We start from the raw sequence: 17,107 nt of genomic DNA, 5'->3' as shown, positions 1-17,107 counted from the left end.
GGGGCAGGGAGTCGGGGCAGAAGGAGGTCCTGGGTTAGCGCTGCCACTGGCTGCAGAGACACTTTGGGCAAGTCTGAGGCCCAACCAAAACACAGAGGCCCAGCTGCTAAGTAAGTTACCCCCACCCCCAGCACCCCCATGGGGGCCAGGGCAGGACCAGGCAGGCCCCTGACCCTGAGGGAAGCTTTGTGCCAGTTAGGGAAGGCAGTCCCAGGCAGGGGCACCTGACTTGTGCCCCTCATCTGCTCCTTCCAGCCAGTCGACCCTTTGTGAGGCAAAAACCCTTGGGATACAATTCACAAAAATGAGGGTACGGTGGGAAATGAGGAACTGTGTGACCCAGGCATGGCAGATTTGGGGCTGCGTCTGCTCACCGCAGTCGGGCTAGGTCCTCGGTGTCTTCCAGGCCGACCCCGAAGCTCCTGCCCTCGGCACCGGAAAAGGGCGGCCCCTCCAGGCCCGGCCGAAGACTCAGCTCCAGGTCCCGCTCCAGCGCCTCCTCCGCCTCATCCTCCGGCTCCCACCGCTCCCTCGGGGACCCACAGAGGCCCGGGCCCCTCCCCCCCCGCAGGCGGATCTCCAAGGTGAGCCGGGGCAGCAGGGCGTCGGAGCCAGGCCCAGGGTCCTCGCGAGGATCCGAGCCCTGCGCCCAATGCACCGGGGCCTCATCTTCCAAGGTCTCGGGCTCCGCTTCGCTACTAGAGCCGCTTTCGTCGAGGGGAGTCGGGCCGAGGAGAGAGCTGCGGCGGGTCCCGGCCATCCCTTCTCCACTGGCCTTGCACCCCTCACTGTCCCCTGAAGCCCCTGCAAGAGGCCAAACGCGCCCCTCCCCGGCGGGGGCGTCCGCGGACGCTTTCTGCGAACTCCGGCTGCTCGACGCTCTCCCCGTCTTGTGGATTCTGGGGAACACGACCGCGAACTTGGGATCGGGAGTCGGGTCCTCGTCCTCAGAAGTTTCGTCGTGGACTGGGCTCTCCGCAACCTGCGGGGAGCTCGGGATGCCGCCAGGGGGAGCCCTCGGCGGTCCCCCCAGCCCTGCTACGCCCGCCAGACGCAGCACTTGACGGCGCCGCAGCCCCGGCCGGCGGCCCTGCCCCTCCCTCCCCCGCGGCCCGGTCCCTCGCTCCTCGCGCCCCCGCGGCCCGAGCCTCTGCCGCAGCCACTGCAGGAGCCCCAGGGCCCGCGTTACGCGCAGTAGTCGGTCCTTGAGGTCGGCGCGACGGGGACCCGCGGCCTGGGGAGCGTGGCCTAGAGGGGACCTCGCGCGGAGCCTGCGGAGCGCCACGAGGGCGGCCAGCGGCACTGAGTCCCCGGGCCCATGTCCCCCGGCAGCCCCCGCTTCGCTCTCCCCCGCCGCCGCCTGCACCTTCCCCACCACCTTTCCGACCTGGCGGAGCCGAGACGGGGCGGTCGAGGCCTCGGTTCTTCCGGGCTCGGCGCCCCGCGGCTCAACATCGGGCTGCGCCTCGTTCTCTCTCGCGTCCCGGGCCGGCCTGGAGTCCCGAGAAGCCCGCGAGCTCCGGTGCACGCTCGCGCGGCTGCCCCCGAGAGAGCTGGAGGCCGTGGCTTTTCTGCCCAGCTCGGCTTTCCTGGGGCTGCCCGTGGGCCCCGTCCAGGGCCGGCCCTCCCCAGACTCGAGTCAGTGTCTGTCCCGGAATGCTCGGTCGTTCCCTGGGGCCCCAGCCCCGACGACCCTTCCCAGCTCCGGGGCTCGGCGGGAGGCTCGTCGCTACCCCTCCCGTCGCTGCTCCGGCGCTCACCCAGCTCCAGCGCTGACTCCGGCCCGGTTTGGGTGCCTCCGGAGCCCGTGTCCGTTTGCTCCAACTTCGGCCGCAGGTCCGGGACCGCGCCGCTCTGGCTGCCGCACTCCTGGGCCCCGCGGGCTTCGCTGTCCGCACAGGAGCTGTCCCCGTCTCCGCCCGACGTGTCCCCACCGAGGCTCCGGGTCTCTCCGCGGCCCCGGCGAGCCGAGGGTCCCCGCACTTTTCCTCTCCTCCTGCAGCGGCCACGCTCGCCTGTCCGCTCTTCTCCTCGGGGGAGACTCCCCTCCTCCCGGCGCCCCCCAGGGCTGCCCCCGGGTTCGCAGCTCTCCTTAGGCCCACGTCCCCGACGCCGCGCGCTGCCTCGTCTCCCCTGGCCCTCCAGTGGCGGCCCAGCCCCTGGCCGTTTGCTGCCGCCGTTCCCCTCTGCAGTGGGCTTCCTGTGGCCACCTGGGATCCCCTGACCTCCCGCGGTGGCGGGCTCCAAGACCCGTCTCGCCCCGCGGGCCTTGCCCCGGCCCTGTCGGCGTTCCCGGCTGGGCGCGCAGTCTGCGCTGGCCGACCCGGACTCCTGCTCCCCGGAGGCCGGCCTCCTGGATTCCTCCGGGCGCTGGGGCGCTTTGCCTTTGCTCCCGCCCATAGCAGGCCCAGTGAAGAGGGGCTTCCCTCCGTTCTCCCCTCTTCCCCAGGATCTTGCTGCCCGCCGGCGCCCTCAGCCTTCCGGCAGCGCACCACATTGGTTCTGCTCTCGCGGGAGCTTCGGGCTCAATCCACCCCCAGCGTCTCCTGCCTTACGCACGAGCATCAATAATGCAGGCGGCTGCGGGTCCTGACGCCCTCGGCCAACAATAGAGCGAGGCCGCGCAGGAAAGAGGAGACGCTGCAGCTGCGGATAAAGGCCGTGGACAGGGCAACCGTGCCGCCCGGGAGTCGCTGCCAGCCCGGCCAGCCTGGCACCGCGCCAGACTGAGGGGGCCGCGCTCTGCTCCCGCCGGACTGCTTGCCCAGCAGGGGGTGAGGGGGCGCTGGGAGAACCCGTCTGGGCTGTCCTTCTCCCCCTGGGGGCTCTAGGGGGCACCCACCCTCCTCCCTTCGCCCCTGGACTGCTCCAAGAGGCTGGCACCCCGCTGACCTTGGCACACAGCAAGCAGTCCGTGAGCTTTGTTAGTTCTTGTTGTTGTTGTTCTTTTAGATTGTGAAATATAATTTAAAGAAAACAGCGTAAAACCTACATGTACACCTTGAACTGGTGTAAAACAAATGCCTGTGTACCGAGTCCTGGAACATAACCAGATCCCATAAATCCCTGATTGCCCCAATGTGTGTGTCGTTTAAATATTCAATTTTTGAACAGGTAATACATTCACATAGTTCAAAATCCACAAGATAAAAGTTTCCCATTCCTGACCCTCAGCTACTCAGTTTTCCCCTGAGCTCACTCATTTCTTGTATTTCCTTCCAGAGCAATGCATGCAGAGAAAAGCAGCAAATATTTGATTTTTCCCTTTGAGCCCAGGTGGAAGCTTATCAGCTCATGGTTCTTCACTTTTGCTTTTTCAACCTAACAGATTCACTAGGAGATTTCATCATAATACATAAAGATCTTTTTCTTTTACAACTGCATAGTATTCCAGCAAATGATTGCACCATAGTTTAACCAATTCTTTTGTGTGTGTGTGTATGTGAGGAAGATCAGCCCTGAGCTAACATCCATGCCAATCCTCCTCTTTTTGCTGAGGACGACTGGCCCTGGGCCAACATCACTGCCCGTCTTCCTCCACTTTATATGGGACGCTGCCACAGCATGGCTTGACAAGCGGTGTGTCGGTGCACGCCCAGGGTTGGCTGCAGCAGTGGAGTGCTGGCACTTAACCGCTAGGCCACTGGGCTGGCCCTATCCAATTCTTTATTGATAGATTTTACATCTGAAGTGGATGCTGCCTTCATCCTATCTTTTTTTTTTTTTTCCTGAGGAAGATTCACCCTGAGCTAACATCTGTTGCCAGTCTTCCTCTATTTTGTATGTGGGTTGCCACCACAGCATGGCCACTGACAAGTGGTTTAGGTCCTCACCCAGAACTGAACCTGGGCCACTGAAGCAGAGTGCACCAAACTCAACCACTAGGCCATTGGGGCTGACCCCCATCACATCTTTTGTTCCAGTTACAAACAACACTGGAATATCATCTCTCCTTCATCCAAGTAGAATCAATTCCTAGAAGCAGAATTGCTGGACCATAGAGTATGTGCATTTGTAATCGGGAGATTTCTAAATTATCCTCCATGAGGGTTGTACCAATTTACACTCCCACCAACAAGATAGGCGACCACTCAATTCCACATAGCACTAAGGCATGGCATTACCTAACATTTTTGCCACTCTGATACATCGCAAATAAAACCTAAATGCCTTTTAAGCTCATTTCATTAAATGAAAATATGCAGCTTTCCCCCCTCTTATAGCCATTTGTTTTCTTTTCTGAGATCTGCATTTTCTCATTCTTTACCCATCTTTCTATTGGGTATGGGTCTGTTTCTCTCTCTTTTTTTTTTGTGAGGAAGATCAGCGCTGAGCTAACATGCATGTCAATCCTCTTTTTGCTGAGGAAGACTGGCCCTGGGCTAACATCTGTGCCCATCTTACTCTACTTTATATGGGACGCCACCACAGCATGGGCTGACAAGCGGTGCAGCGGTGCACGCCTGGGATACGAACCCCGGCCGCCAACATTGGAGCACGTGCACTTAACCACTACGCCACGGGGCCGGCCCTTGGATCTGTTTCTTGATGGTTATACTGTAATTAAACCCAGGCAGGATGAGCCCATTTGAAGGGCCCCAGGAAAAAGCAGCTGCTGCGGGGCAAGCTCTGGGGCGCCTAAGACGGAGCCAGATGAGATAGCCAGCCAGGGCCTATGATCTGCCCCATCAGGACTCCTGTGGCCCTGCTGACCGCTCAGTCTGGCCTCTCCTCAGCAGCCCCACCCAGAACCAGAGCAGGGGAGGTAACATTCCAGATTGTGGTATTTTCCTTGGAAAACTTTTCCGTTGGCCGGCACTTGCCTTACACCCACCTCTCTGCACCTCTCCTTGGAGCCAGCCTCAGACCTGGGTGAAGCTGCTGCCAGCACTCACATTACCCAGGAGGGCACTCACAGCCCAGAGGCCTGGTTTGAGCAATGAGTTGAAAGTGACTTGCCTTTGCAGTCTGCATTCTCAAGGAGGCAGCCTTCCAGAGAAGGAAGCAGCTGTCCCAAAAGAACACAGGCTCCTGGGTAACACCACATAACTTGTAAAACTGATAACTTTTACTGTGAAAGTCTGTCCGCTGTGCTTCCCCACCACCAATACTGCCAGAGGCAAAGGGTGATGATGTTCAGAGGGCTCATTTCACCTGCAAAAAGCAGAACCTGGGGTGATGTATTCACACAATGGATTATCACACAGCATTGAGAACCATCTACAGCTACCAGCAACATATATGGGTAATCTCATGAACATAGCGGTTCGTAAAAGAAGCCAGGCATGGCAGAGTCATAGGATCACTGTATGATTTTGTTTATATGAAGTATGAAAAGAGGCAAACTGACCCAGACGGTGGTGCCTGGGGTGGGGGTGGAGGTCACTAAAGGGTCACAAGGGAGCCTCCGGGGTTTGGGTGATGCTGTTTGTCGGGTGTGTGAAGATTTATCTGGTTGTCCTTCTATGACTTGTGCTATTCTGTATGCATTTTATTTATTTATTTATTTTTTGTGAGGAAGATCGGCCCTGAGCTAACATCTGCCAATCCTCCTCTTTTTGCTGAGGAAGACTGGCCCTGGGCTAACATCTGTGCCCATCTTCCTCCACTTTATATGGGACGCTGCCACAGCATGGCCTGACAAGTGGTCCGTCGGTGCGCACGAACCCGGGCCGCCAGCAGTGGAGCGCGCACACTTAACCGCTAGCCCACGGGGCCAGTCCCTTGTATGCATTTTATAATTAGAAAGATAATACAAGGAAAGAGCTCACTGTTTTGCCCTGGACTCATAATAACAGTAACATAATAACAGTAACCCATTTCACAGATAGGGAAATGGCTCAGAGAGGGTAAGTGGCTAAAAGACACACAGCCAGTTAAGTCAGGAATTGGGGACCAAACCCAGGTCCCTTGACCGTTAGTACCAGCTATTCTGCTCCATGGTACTTCTCCTGGGAACTGGCTTTGGAACCAGACAGCCCTGGTCCCTCCTCCCACCTCCTGGCTGTGTGACTTCCAACAAGCTCCAGGGAACTCCTGGGACAAACCTGACACCAGGGGAGAGGGGCCCCCACCCAAGCCTGGTTCTTCCCTCTGGCTCCTCCTTTTCCCTCATCCCTTCACGCAGTTTGCTCGGAAGCACTGTGAACTCCTCCTTGGATCTGTGGCAAGCCCTATTCTGACTCCACGCCCCTCTCTTGGAGCCATCGCCTCCTCTCCTGGCCTCACCCACCATCCATAGTAACTTTTACCTCCTTCGCTTGGGTGTTTACTAGGAGCCAGGTGCTGTTCGATTTTACAGACTCATTTAATCCTTACAACCCTCTGAGGCAGGCCCTATTATTATGCCCATTCTACAGATAAGTAAACTAAGGCACAGGAGTGAGGTCATCTACCCAAGGTCACGCAGCCAGTCACAGGCAAAGCCAGTGTTGGAGAATTGGATCTGCCTGACTTCCAGGACTAAGTGAACACTAAGTCTCCCACCTCTGGATGCCGTAGACCCTTATTCTTTTTTTTTTTGTAAGGAAGATCAGCCTTGAGGTAACATCCATGCCAATCCTCCTCTTTTTGCTGAGGAAGACTGGCCCTGGGCTAACATCTGTGCCCATCTTCCTCCACTTTATATGGGACGCTGCCACAGCACGGCTTGACAAGCAGTGCGTCGGTGGGCGCCCAGGATCTGAACCCGGGCCGCCAGCTGCAGAGCGCACGCACTTAACCACTACACCACGGGGCCGGCCCAGGATGGCGTAGACCCTTAGATCTAAGTCTCCAGACCACGTGTCCAGCTGCCTGTAGTACATCTCCAATCAGCAGTGACCTCCCCCACTCACTCCGCTTTTCCGCCTGGCAGCGATCTTCGTCAACTTGTCAACTTGTTACTGCACAAAGGGCATGATCTGCTCGCCACAAGACAAAAGCCAATCATCAAGAGGCAAGATGGTGGAAAAGAAAGGGCAGTTTTTTACAGCTTGTTAGCAAGGGGGAAGATGGCCGACTAACGTCTCAAAGAATCGTCTTATAGAACAAAGACTACAGGCCAGTTATATAGAGGGCTGGTCTCCCAGTAGGGGAGGCATCTGGTTTCAGGGTGGGGGCATCCATCTGATTACTGGGTGGAGGCAGACATCTGGTCTTAGTTCCTGACAGTCTTTTGTTTCACTGGATATGCATCAGAGACTGGAGCAACACCCTAGGCCCTGATCTTTCAGTTGTCATTGATGATGGCTGTCAGCATAGACTCTGTGCCTGGGGGCCATCACATCACATTCCTAAGGAACTCAAAAGAATAAAGTTATCAACTTATAGAAGCTGGGAGGGGCCATAAAGTCTAGAGGTAGTCAGAGGTCATTCCAAGTCACAATATGGTTCCCCTTATGTCAACCCTGTATTGAGCTGGTATCAAACTCAACCTCTCAGTACCTCCATTTCCCCACCACCATCACCTCTCCTAGACCGCCGCTGCAAGGACCCCCACCTCCTCTCTCTGTGCCAGCCCAGCTTCTAGAAAGTTAACTCACTTTCTAGAGAATAGCACACCCTTCCGTTTGTGTACGCCTATCAATAAAAACTGTTGATCTCACACTCCCAATGTGAGAATATTTTCTTAGAACTGAAATATTCGAACCATCAACATTAGCTAACACTTCAAAGCACAGTGCGCTCAAGGGAAAGCCCGTCCTTAATAAGCACAGATGTAAATTCACTTCCAAAGAATCTTCTTGATGTTTTCAGGTATTTGTGTGTATGCGTGTGGTTGTTGTTGACTTCTCGTTCAATCTGATTAGCCAGATCATTGCTGCAGCCACGAAGCTCCTCTGAGCCATGGATGTGCTGGCTCTGCCATTTTCTTCTGATTTTCTGGTGTTTGCATTATTACCATTATCTTCAATTCTTGGTTTCTTGGCAGGAAACTTCATGTCGCTTGTCCATTTGTGAGTTAATTTAGCTAACTGGGTAAAACAAGCTGTAAGTCCTCCTAAACTGGCAGTCAAAAAACCATACAAGTCACCATAGGTTGGGGTGGGGGGGGGTGGGGCTGTCCAGTGCTCCTGGGTGTGATGTCCCCACTCCCTCCTTGGCACTTTTGGTGCATGATCCTCTGACCTGGAGACTGAGGACCCCAGTGCCAAACCAAGGTATAAACAGTAAAGCTTGACTTCTTTCATGATAAAAAATAAAAACCCTGTGCATGGAACTAACACGTTCTCCCTGACTTTGACAGAGGGTGACAGAGTGTGACAGAGGGTCACCTCCATCATTAACCCCTTAACCTCGTGGACTCATATGAACCTCACAACAGATCAGGAGGGAATCCTGTTATCATCCCATTTCCCAGAAGGAATTAATGCAGAGCAGGTAAGTCATTTGCCTGAGGTCACACAGGAAGAGCTTGCTGAGATTTAAACCACAGTGGTCTTTAGAAGAATTAATCTCATCATGGAACCTTCCTGCTCAAAGCCCCCACCTCAGATACTTCCCCCACCTCAGGATAAAGTCCGGATTCGTGAACTTGCAGGGTGTGCCCCTCCCCTCGGCTGTGCTGTCTTCTAGCACCCCTTCTCCACTTCTTCCAGGGACAGCGCTCCTCTTCCCTTTGGGGAACTATTCCTCCCCATTCTTGGTGTTTCTTGGGGCTCCCATCTCAGTAAGCACCCCCCCAAGGAGAAACAAGGGATGCTTAAGTGGCCCAAGTTCCACACTCCAGAGACTCTTGAGCTGGGCATGCTCAGTGGAGGGTGAGGGTGTAGGAGCTCCCACAGTACGTCAGCTGGGCCTCAGCTCCTCCTCTGCTCTGAGTTAGCCGGTGTCCTTCCACAGGCCCTTTCCTTGCTCAGGCCAGGGTGGCTCCTGTGCATACAGCAGTGCCCTTGTCCTCACGAGGCTCCAGGGGCTCCCAGACTGGCCTGGCCACTCGGAGGCCTCATTTTCAGCACAGTTCCTACCAGCCGCCTTCAGCTCTTCACTCATTCCCACAGCAAGCAGACCACTTCCTCACCTGCTGCTGTCCCCTCTGTCCTCTGTGCAGAACAGTCTGCCCGGCCCACCACACCTCCTGTTCAGCCAACTCCTGGTCATCTCTCCCGTCACAGCCTAACGAACATCACCTCCCCAGGCACATTTCTCACAGGCCCCGGATTTCCCTCATCCTAACACTTCCTGCTTTTGGCAGGACTGTGAGCCCCACAAGGGCAGGGACCACATTATCTTGGCCTCCTCTGAACCTCAAGCACCTGGCTTACAGTAGAGGCTCAACAAGGACAGGTGAATAGACAGAGCCCCAGCAGAACCAACCCCTGGCTTATAAAGACCTGAGCAGCTGTCTAATCAGGCCCGTCATCCGGGGGTAAGACCTTTCACCTCCAGGTACTGCCCCCCACCTCAGCAGCACCCCACAGTCCTTCCCTGAAGCCTGGAAGAAGCCACCAGGTCTGAGATACTGTGGGTGTCTTCCCTCCTGACGGCAGGAAAGGCCAGCCAGGAGCCTCCCTCTGCGCCCGGCCCAGGGATGCAGTCAGACAGACTCAAGGTGGTGAACTCTTGCCATTTATTCCCAAAGAGAGAAGGTGAAGCAGTGTTCAGACACAAGTACAGTCTACTCGGACTGAAATGGCTTAAAAAACGGATTCTCCTGAGCACCAGCCTGGTCCAGGGGACAGACCCCAGGGTCAAAGGCAAGGAACTGCCTTACGATCATTTCCACTGATGTGGAAAATTTCTGCACAATTAAAAAATTAGTCGTTGGACCAGCCCAGTGAAGAGGTAATAAGGTGTTTATTAAAAACTCTTTTTTACCCAGAGGCAGTTAGAATTTATAATTTAAAACCCAGCCCACTACAAAAAGGGGGAGGGGGAATAAAAACTGTGCAACATTGACAAAAGGACTGAGACAGACGAGGCCCAGGGAGGGCGGCCCCAGGGCCTGGGGTCCCTCCTCTCCCGAGGCCAGGAGCAGCAGCAGGGTGAAAACTGGGGGCACCCGAGCCCCTGGTCCAGCCCAGTGCACGGGCCTCTCCAGGTGGGGCAGTGCCCCAAGGAAGAGCCCTCAGTAGTGTGTGTTCATCATGCAGCCTGGATGCGCGTCCCGCTCACTCTGCTGCAGAATAGAGATAGCAGATCAGGAGCATTCTGGGCAGGGCAAGGGCCTCAGTCACCCACCCTGAGCCCAGACATGGATGTTTTCAGGACAGCCAGGGGCATGTGTCAGGGCTGGGATGGACCCAAAGGTCCACAGGGCCCTGAGAGGTGGGGACGGGGGCTCTTGCTCCTATCCCTCCCCAGGAACACACCCTCCCAGACACTCCCCACCCCAACCCCCACAGCAGTGCCCAAAGCCCTTACCTCCCCCATTGCTGAGGCTGTACCTCACAGCTACTCGCTGAGAACGCCAATCACCATAGCTCCTACATGGGCAAAGACAGGGCACTCATCTACCACGGGGACTCGGGGTGGCCAGACAAGGACCTTCATTCCCACAGCTTTCCTGGCACCTCTCTTGACACCTCGAGGCCCACCCCTGCAAGCTCAAGCAGTAACTCACCCTCGGTCTCCCTCCAGCGTGCTCTGGATCTCCTTCAGGACCCCTGCAGGGCAGGGGTGGAACAGAGGCCTGGTGAGGCCAGCAGAGGCTGGGCCAGACACAAGCCTTTCTCCCTCTTTTACTGATGGGGTGCTGGACAGGTCTGCTTCTCTCAGGGAAATGGCCCTCAGTTTCCTCCTGGCCTTCTAAGCCTGCCCCCAGAACATCCCTTGTGCCAGCCCACCAACTCCGACCCCAACTCACTCTCGTCATTGAGCAGAGCATGCTCCATCACGGGGCCAGGCCTTCTCTCTGTAAGGAAGAGGCCAGGTCAGGTGAGCTCTGGGCCCTCCTTGCCCCAGCTCCCTCTTTCCTGGGGTGTGGGTGCTGGAGCCCAGAGCCCAGGACTGGAAGAGAATGCTGTTTCTATTCTCAGCCCAGACATCATCTGCTCACCTGGGGTCCCCTTCCCTCCCCAGGTTTGGGCCCAGGTGTGGCCCAGGTGTGCTCACAACACCTCTGCCCCAACACACCCCTGGCCCCAGACGGGCCTGCCTTACCCTCTCCATCACTCTGGCTCCCTGAGTTCCTGTGGGGAGAGAGATAGTGAGGATTGGGGGCCACCTGGCTCCCCATTCCAGCTCGAAAAGCCCCGACTCCAAGAGGAATGAGGTCAACTGACCTGGCCTGCCCTGAGCAGGGGGCCCTGGGAGGTAAACCAAGCCCTGCCCTGGACAGCAGTTTGCATAGGAAGGAGGGGCAGATGAAGGGGGGCAAAGAGCCACAGTTGGGAGGGTGGGCTGAGCTCACAGGGGAAGGGAACCCTGGCCAGCCCCAGTGTGCGCCTCAGGGAGGGCAGGGGTGGGGGAGGGGCTGGGACAAAGCCACCTGCCCTTTTACCCACCTGGCCCTGCCCAAGGCCTTCTCAGGGCCTGATCCGTTGCGGGGGCGGCTGTGGTTCTTGGTTTCTGCTGAATCCACCAGACACCGGGGCTCAACCAGCCACTTGGTGGAGAGAGAGAAGCGCTCAAACTCCGAGGGTGAGATCAGGTAGAAGCCTGGTGGGTGGAGGAGAAGCCTGGCAAGTGAGGCCAGCCCAGGTCTCCTGAGTCCCACGGCTGCCGCCGGGGCTTCCCTCCACAGGCAGTTAGGGGCCAGAGTCTCCCTCAAAGTTCTCCACCTAAGGCACCTGGCCTTGACAGCAACAGCCCTGGCTGCCCTTCCCAGCAGCCCCTGGCAGCTCAGCGGGAAGGGGCAGCTCAGCGGGAGCCCCGCACCCAGCCCCTCTCGCACAGGTCCCAGACGCGCCCGCCACCTGCACACCTTGGCCGTATTTGGTGAAGACGCAGGAGGCGATGCCACTGACGTCCTCCCGGCGGATGCAGCTGTAACGCACCTGGGGCTTGAGCAGGGGAAGCGAGACCACCTGGACGTCGCCCAGGTTGGTGAGGACGGCCAGGTGATGCTCCCCATAGTCCTCCGCTCGACAGCTGCTGAAGTGGGCCACGCTGACCCGCCGCACCCGCGAGCCCTCCAGAGCGGTCAGCTTTAGCTTCAGCTTAGCACTCACCTTGGGCAGCGTGAACACCTGGGGGCACAGGGCAGCCGGTCACATCCATGGCCAGACTAGTTTGCAGGGCTTCGTCCAGCCAAGCAAGGACTCCTCCCTTCCCTGCCTGATGCTGCTGCTGGGCCCGGCCCTCCACTGGACGCCGCCCAGCTTGCCAGCTTCCCTGCTCAGTCTCAGTGCCCCCTCAGTGCCTGGACATGTAGTCACTGCACTTGGGCTGCAAGGACACCAGGGCCACTTATTTCCATGTCTGCATTTTCTGCCCCTCCCACAGACACGGTTTCTGCTTCAGTGTCCCCACTGCTGACCTGGGGCCCAGGGACTCCACAAGACCACTCTCCTTTCCTGTGCCCCTGCAGCCCCTCACACACCAACTGCAAATACAACTTTAAGTGAGTCCCAGCCACTGTCATTTGTGCCCAGGGTCTGAGTCCCCCTCCCCATGTCCCAGGGATTCCTGGGGGACCCTGCATCTACCCGCACAGCACCTTGAACTGCTCCTCCGACACGACAAGCAGTTGGTGGCTTCCCTGCATGTCTGGGCTCTTCGACAGGTCATGTGCCACTTCCAGGGGCTCAGGAAGAGGAACGCTGTGCCCATCCAGCACCAGGATGCCCACTATGGGCGCTCGGTGCATCAGCTGGATCTCCTTGGCTACGGGGAAGGAGGCAGACGGTGGGGCTGGTGGTCGGGTGGAGGGTGAGGCTGGAGACACTCCTCCCCCCAACCTAGACCAACAAGCACCTTCTGCTCTCTCCCTGCCCAGTACTCACCCTGCTCTGCCCACACCAGCTCATCCATTCTCCGCTCGGCGGGGGGCACGCGCAGGGCGAAGGCGTAGACAGTACCCCCATTGGTGCCAGCCCACAGTGAGGGGCAGTGGCGGGAGCCTGCCAGGAGGCAAAGGGCTATATCTAACCCCTGGCTCTGGGGGTCAAGTGGAGCCAGGTGACCTGGGCTTATGTCCTGGCCTTGCCACTCACTACCTATGTGACTCCAAGGGTACCAGCAGGCACGTGGCATGCCACAACCCTCCCAGCCACTCTAGGAGGAAGATATTCCCTCATTTTACAGGGGGAGAAGCTGAGACCCAGAAAGGTTAAGTGACATGTCCAAGGTCACACTTCTAGAGAGTGGTGGAGCCTGGATATGAAGCCAGAGCAACCCAACTCGGAGACCCAAGCAGGGGAGGGAAAGAGGCAGGTGGGGGCTCTGGTCTCCCCCTGCTTACAAGGGGAAACCACCCAGAGGGTCCCACCAGCCAGGCACGCAGTAGCCTCTGACATTCCCTCATGCCAGGGGGCGCTCGCCTGTGCCCCCCACCTCAGGCTGGCCACTCACTGTCCCTCAGGTAGGTGTCAGCGAAGTAGAGGGTCCGGACGAAGCCCGTGAAGGAGTCCTCCGCCGAGCGGGCCTCAATCTTACGTTGCACAGGCGCCAGCTCCATGTTCTGCAGGCCTGTCCGCTCTGCCCTGGAACTTCCCTCCTGCATCTGCAGTGGGTTGGGCTGGGCTTGAGGGTGGGCTCTGGCCTCCCCTCCCTGGGGGCATCAGATTGCTCAACACCGATCCTCCCAGGGGAAGACTGGCCACAGTGCACACCACCACGTGTCTAGTAATAGTTACTGAGGATATGACCCTAAGGTGTAACAATTATTGCCTTTTACACTTGGGGATGCTGAGGCACAAAGCAGCAGCGTGACACATCTGAGGCCACATAGCTGGTAGGTGCTGGGGCAGGACGTGAATCTATGCAGTGTGGCCCACACCCTCTGGTTGCAGCCAAAGCAGATATGAGAGGGAGGGGTAGTTTGGACCTGCTGCTGGCTGCTCTGAGCTCTGCCTAGGTATGAGGTTAGCTTTGGCCTCACCTCTCCCGGGGGGCCAGCTGCCCGCCGCTTCCGGCTGGACACTCGGCTGCGACGTATCCGGCGGAAGGACTGGCGCAGGGATTTCTTTAGGGACTTCACACGGGACAGTGGGCCCTCCAAGGCTAGCTGGTCGCTGGGGTGCAGCGTGCACCTGGGGGGAACACCAGGCCCTCAGCACTGCCAGGGCTCCCACTGGGTGCCAATCCCAGATCCAGGCCCCAGCCACCCTGGGTGGGCTGCTCACTTGACAAAGACCTGCCGCCGCTGCTGGTAGTCAAAGAGGCCAAAGCCGTGGCTGGTGCCGAAGGCCACAAGCCGCCACTCGGAGTGCAGGGCCAAGGAAGTGACCACAGCTGGGGGCTGGCACTGCACCAACACGAAGGGCTGGAAGCCGGGCTCGAAGCACACGGGCCCTGGGCGTGCACACAGACGCTCGTGCCCCTTCCAGCGGTAGCCCTCCTGGTCCTGCAGCAGGTCGGCCTCCACCTGCTCCACAGCGTGCTCTGCCTCCTCATCATTCAGCTCCAGCACCAGCACCTGGGAGGGGCGGCAGATGGGCTGAGCAAACCCCAGCACCAAGGGATAGCGCGTCCTCAGGGACCCTAACGGTGGGGACCTGCAAAGGACCTGGACACACACCAAGGCCCTGGGCCCAAGAAGGGCCAGAAGGCCTCTGCCCAACCCCCAGCCCTTAATTCTGGTTTCTGGAAGAGAAACAATGATCCCAAAGGCCTCCCTCTAATGGGATCAGGCAACCTCTATCTATCGGGAAAACCACAGAGCCACAGGAGCAGGTGATGCTCCTGGTGACACCATCAGCAGGCACTCAAGAAGCTGCTTCCTGTCCCTGCTGCTCCCCAATCCTGAGAAGGAAGCTCATGGGCCTGGATGCTTCTCAAAGTCTCCCGATCACCCCTCCGCCCCGCTCTCTACCCCTAGCCCAGCCTGCTACCTGCCCTGCTGTGCCTGCCACAGCCAGGTAGCCACTGTATTTGCAGAGGAAAATCTTCTGGATGCCCAGCCGGGGATCATCACTGTAGGGGTCAAAGGAGCCCACCTGACAAGGGAGAAGAGACCCATGAGCAGCCATAAGCACCAGGCAGAGCCTGTCCCGGCCCTCCCTGGTTCCCAGGCTCCTGGACTCACCTTGCGGAGCGGGGGCCACTCATCTTCGCCCTGGGCATTGAGGTTCTCGTTGGGGTCTGTGTCGGTGAGGAACACTCGTACCGTGCTGAGTTTGTAGAGCAGCCGCAAGCAGACGCCGGAGGCATCCCAGAACCGTACTGTGCCATCCTCGTGCCTGTGGGCAGAGCCCGCCTGCCAGTGTGAGAGGGATGCAGGGTGGGGATGCCCAGTACTGGCATGCACCCCTCTGGGCTCTGCTTCCGCTCCACATATTCTACTAAGCAGGAGGAGAATGGCATCAAAGTCACCTACCCCGTGAGCAGCAGGTCCCTCTGGGGTGGGGCCGGGGCTAGGCTGGTGCCACCATCAATGGGCCACCCCTAGAGAACGAGGCCAACAAGTCCATGGCAGAGCTTGGCCCTGAGGCAGGGCTGGGGCTAGCACTGGACCTACCATGGTGGAGAAGTGTGTGTTCTGCCGGCTGCCGGCAGTGATGATCCGCTCCCACAGCTTCAGAGGGATGTTGGAGACGTGGTGGGAGCAAGTGATGGCAGAGCAGTGCAGGGAGGCCAGGTAGGGAGGCTGGACCAGTGGCCAACCAGCTGTCTGCAGGTCAATCACCACCAGCTCCTCCTCAGCCAGCACCACCAGGGCATAGGGGTCATCAAAGGCTGAGGGGAGAAGCCAAGGGTCAGGGGCTACAAGTGCCAGTAGGAAGCAGTTTGCCCCAGCCAGCCCTGCAGAATCTGAAGCTCTGGGGTTGAAGCCAGGGAATCGGCATTTTAAAAATAAGTGCCAGAGGAATGACGTCAGCATCATGGCAGAGTGAGCTTCCCCCATTGAACTCTCTCCCTCTAAGACACAACAAAAAGGACATTCATATTCCAACAGAAGCTATTCACATAACACAGGGGACATCTGAGGCACCCAGGCAGCCATACACCCAAGGTCGGAGGTGCTGGAATCCCCAGAGGAAGTGGAAGGAGGTAAGAGGAGCTCCTTTCCTTCCCCAAGGACTGCGACACAGAGACTGAGACCACATGGCTCTCGGAGGAGGGGGAGGGGTGACTCGCCGCGTGAAAACTGGCGCTCTCTAAGACCCCTCACAGCCTGAGGGGCTCCCCCTACGGAGGGAACGGAACTGTTGCGAGGGTAGTTTCAACAAGCTAGCCCCTCAGGAGAGCAGAGAGCGATAGCAAGGCAAGAAACCTCTGAGATCGGGGAGGCGAAAGCAAGCGCCCCTCCCCCACCTGGCCTGCCCGACTGGCGCTTCAGCACAGCGGTGCTTCAGCTCAGCCCCGTCCCCAGAGGCAGTGGCCCCCAGGCACCCGGGCCTGACCACCAGCAAGGCGAGCCTGTGCCCCAGCACCAGAGGCAGCGGCAGCTCAGGCCCCACCAAGCCACAGCCCCAGCTGCTCTGGTTGGACCAAGCCATGGCCCCAGCTTCCCTGGCTTCCCTGTGCCACAGCCCCAGCTCCTTCGGCTGGACCGCCCCCCACCACCACCCCTGGCTCCAGCGGCTTCGGCTTGGCCTGTGCTCAGGCTCCAGCTGACTTGGCGCCAGCAACTTTGGCCCACCACACTCCAGTTCCAGCTTCTTTGGCCCAGCAGTGCCCCAGCTCCTCCTTCTTCAGCCCAGCACACTCCAGTTCCAGCTTCTTTGGGCCAGAAGCACTCCAGCTCCTCCTTCTTTGGCCCAGAGGCACTCCAGCTCCTCCTTCTTTGGCCCAGAGGCACTCCAGCTCCTCCTTCTTTGGCTCAGAGGCGCTCCAGCTCCTCCTTCTTCGGCCCAGCGCACTCCAGTTACAGCTTTTTTGGCCCAGTGGCACTCCAGCTCTTCCTTCTTCGGCTCAGCGTACTCCAGTTCCAGCTTCTTTGGCACAGTGCACTCCAGTTCCAGCTTCTTTGGCCCAGCGCACTCCAGTTCCAGCTTCTTCAGCCCAGTGGTGCTCCAGTCCCTGCTTCTTTGGCCCAGTGGCACTTCAGCTGCAGCTGCTTCAACCCACCTGCACCCGAGCC

The 17,107-nt window shown here is 58.4% G+C and overlaps 2 protein-coding genes across 8 annotated transcripts in view; both read right to left on the bottom strand.

Annotated features, from left to right (window-relative positions):
* The window catches only part of MYO15B (myosin XVB), a 34,205-nt gene extending 31,526 nt beyond the window's left edge, over positions 1 to 2,679 (bottom strand). Inside the window, 2 exon segments of the mRNA XM_087441893.1 lie at positions 375 to 1,587; positions 1,590 to 2,679. Coding sequence (XP_087298019.1) covers positions 375 to 1,587; positions 1,590 to 2,400 — 2,024 coding nt within the window. The 5' untranslated portion in view covers positions 2,401 to 2,679.
* Positions 2,680 to 9,758: 7,079 nt separating this feature from the next.
* Positions 9,759 to 17,107, bottom strand: part of LLGL2 (LLGL scribble cell polarity complex component 2) — a 43,422-nt gene continuing 36,073 nt past the window's right edge. For 2 of the 7 annotated variants that reach the window (XM_004432758.3, XM_087441590.1), the window contains exons 11-26: positions 15,542 to 15,759; positions 15,401 to 15,468; positions 15,110 to 15,263; positions 14,916 to 15,020; positions 14,208 to 14,500; positions 13,964 to 14,114; positions 13,435 to 13,585; positions 12,867 to 12,983; positions 12,581 to 12,747; positions 11,846 to 12,110; positions 11,427 to 11,580; positions 11,083 to 11,111; positions 10,787 to 10,834; positions 10,544 to 10,586; positions 10,345 to 10,406; positions 9,759 to 10,099 (exon numbers count right to left, since the gene is read on the bottom strand). In XM_004432758.3, coding sequence (XP_004432815.1) covers positions 10,092 to 10,099; positions 10,345 to 10,406; positions 10,544 to 10,586; positions 10,787 to 10,834; positions 11,083 to 11,111; positions 11,427 to 11,580; positions 11,846 to 12,110; positions 12,581 to 12,747; positions 12,867 to 12,983; positions 13,435 to 13,585; positions 13,964 to 14,114; positions 14,208 to 14,500; positions 14,916 to 15,020; positions 15,110 to 15,263; positions 15,401 to 15,468; positions 15,542 to 15,759 — 2,033 coding nt within the window. In that variant the 3' untranslated portion in view covers positions 9,759 to 10,091. Of the gene's footprint in view, positions 10,100 to 10,344; positions 10,407 to 10,543; positions 10,587 to 10,786; positions 10,835 to 11,082; positions 11,112 to 11,426; positions 11,581 to 11,845; positions 12,111 to 12,580; positions 12,748 to 12,866; positions 12,984 to 13,434; positions 13,586 to 13,963; positions 14,115 to 14,207; positions 14,501 to 14,915; positions 15,021 to 15,109; positions 15,281 to 15,400; positions 15,469 to 15,541; positions 15,760 to 17,107 lie in introns of all 7 variants that reach the window. The other 5 variants (XM_087441591.1, XM_087441593.1, XM_087441594.1 and 2 more) reach the window with 5 other exon arrangements.

Source organism: Ceratotherium simum, chromosome 16 (genome assembly GCF_057802395.1).
Source record: "Ceratotherium simum simum isolate JZ-2026a chromosome 16, ASM5780239v1, whole genome shotgun sequence".
Taxonomy (NCBI): Eukaryota; Metazoa; Chordata; class Mammalia; order Perissodactyla; family Rhinocerotidae; genus Ceratotherium; species Ceratotherium simum.
This window is presented reverse-complemented; position numbering and strand designations above follow the sequence as displayed.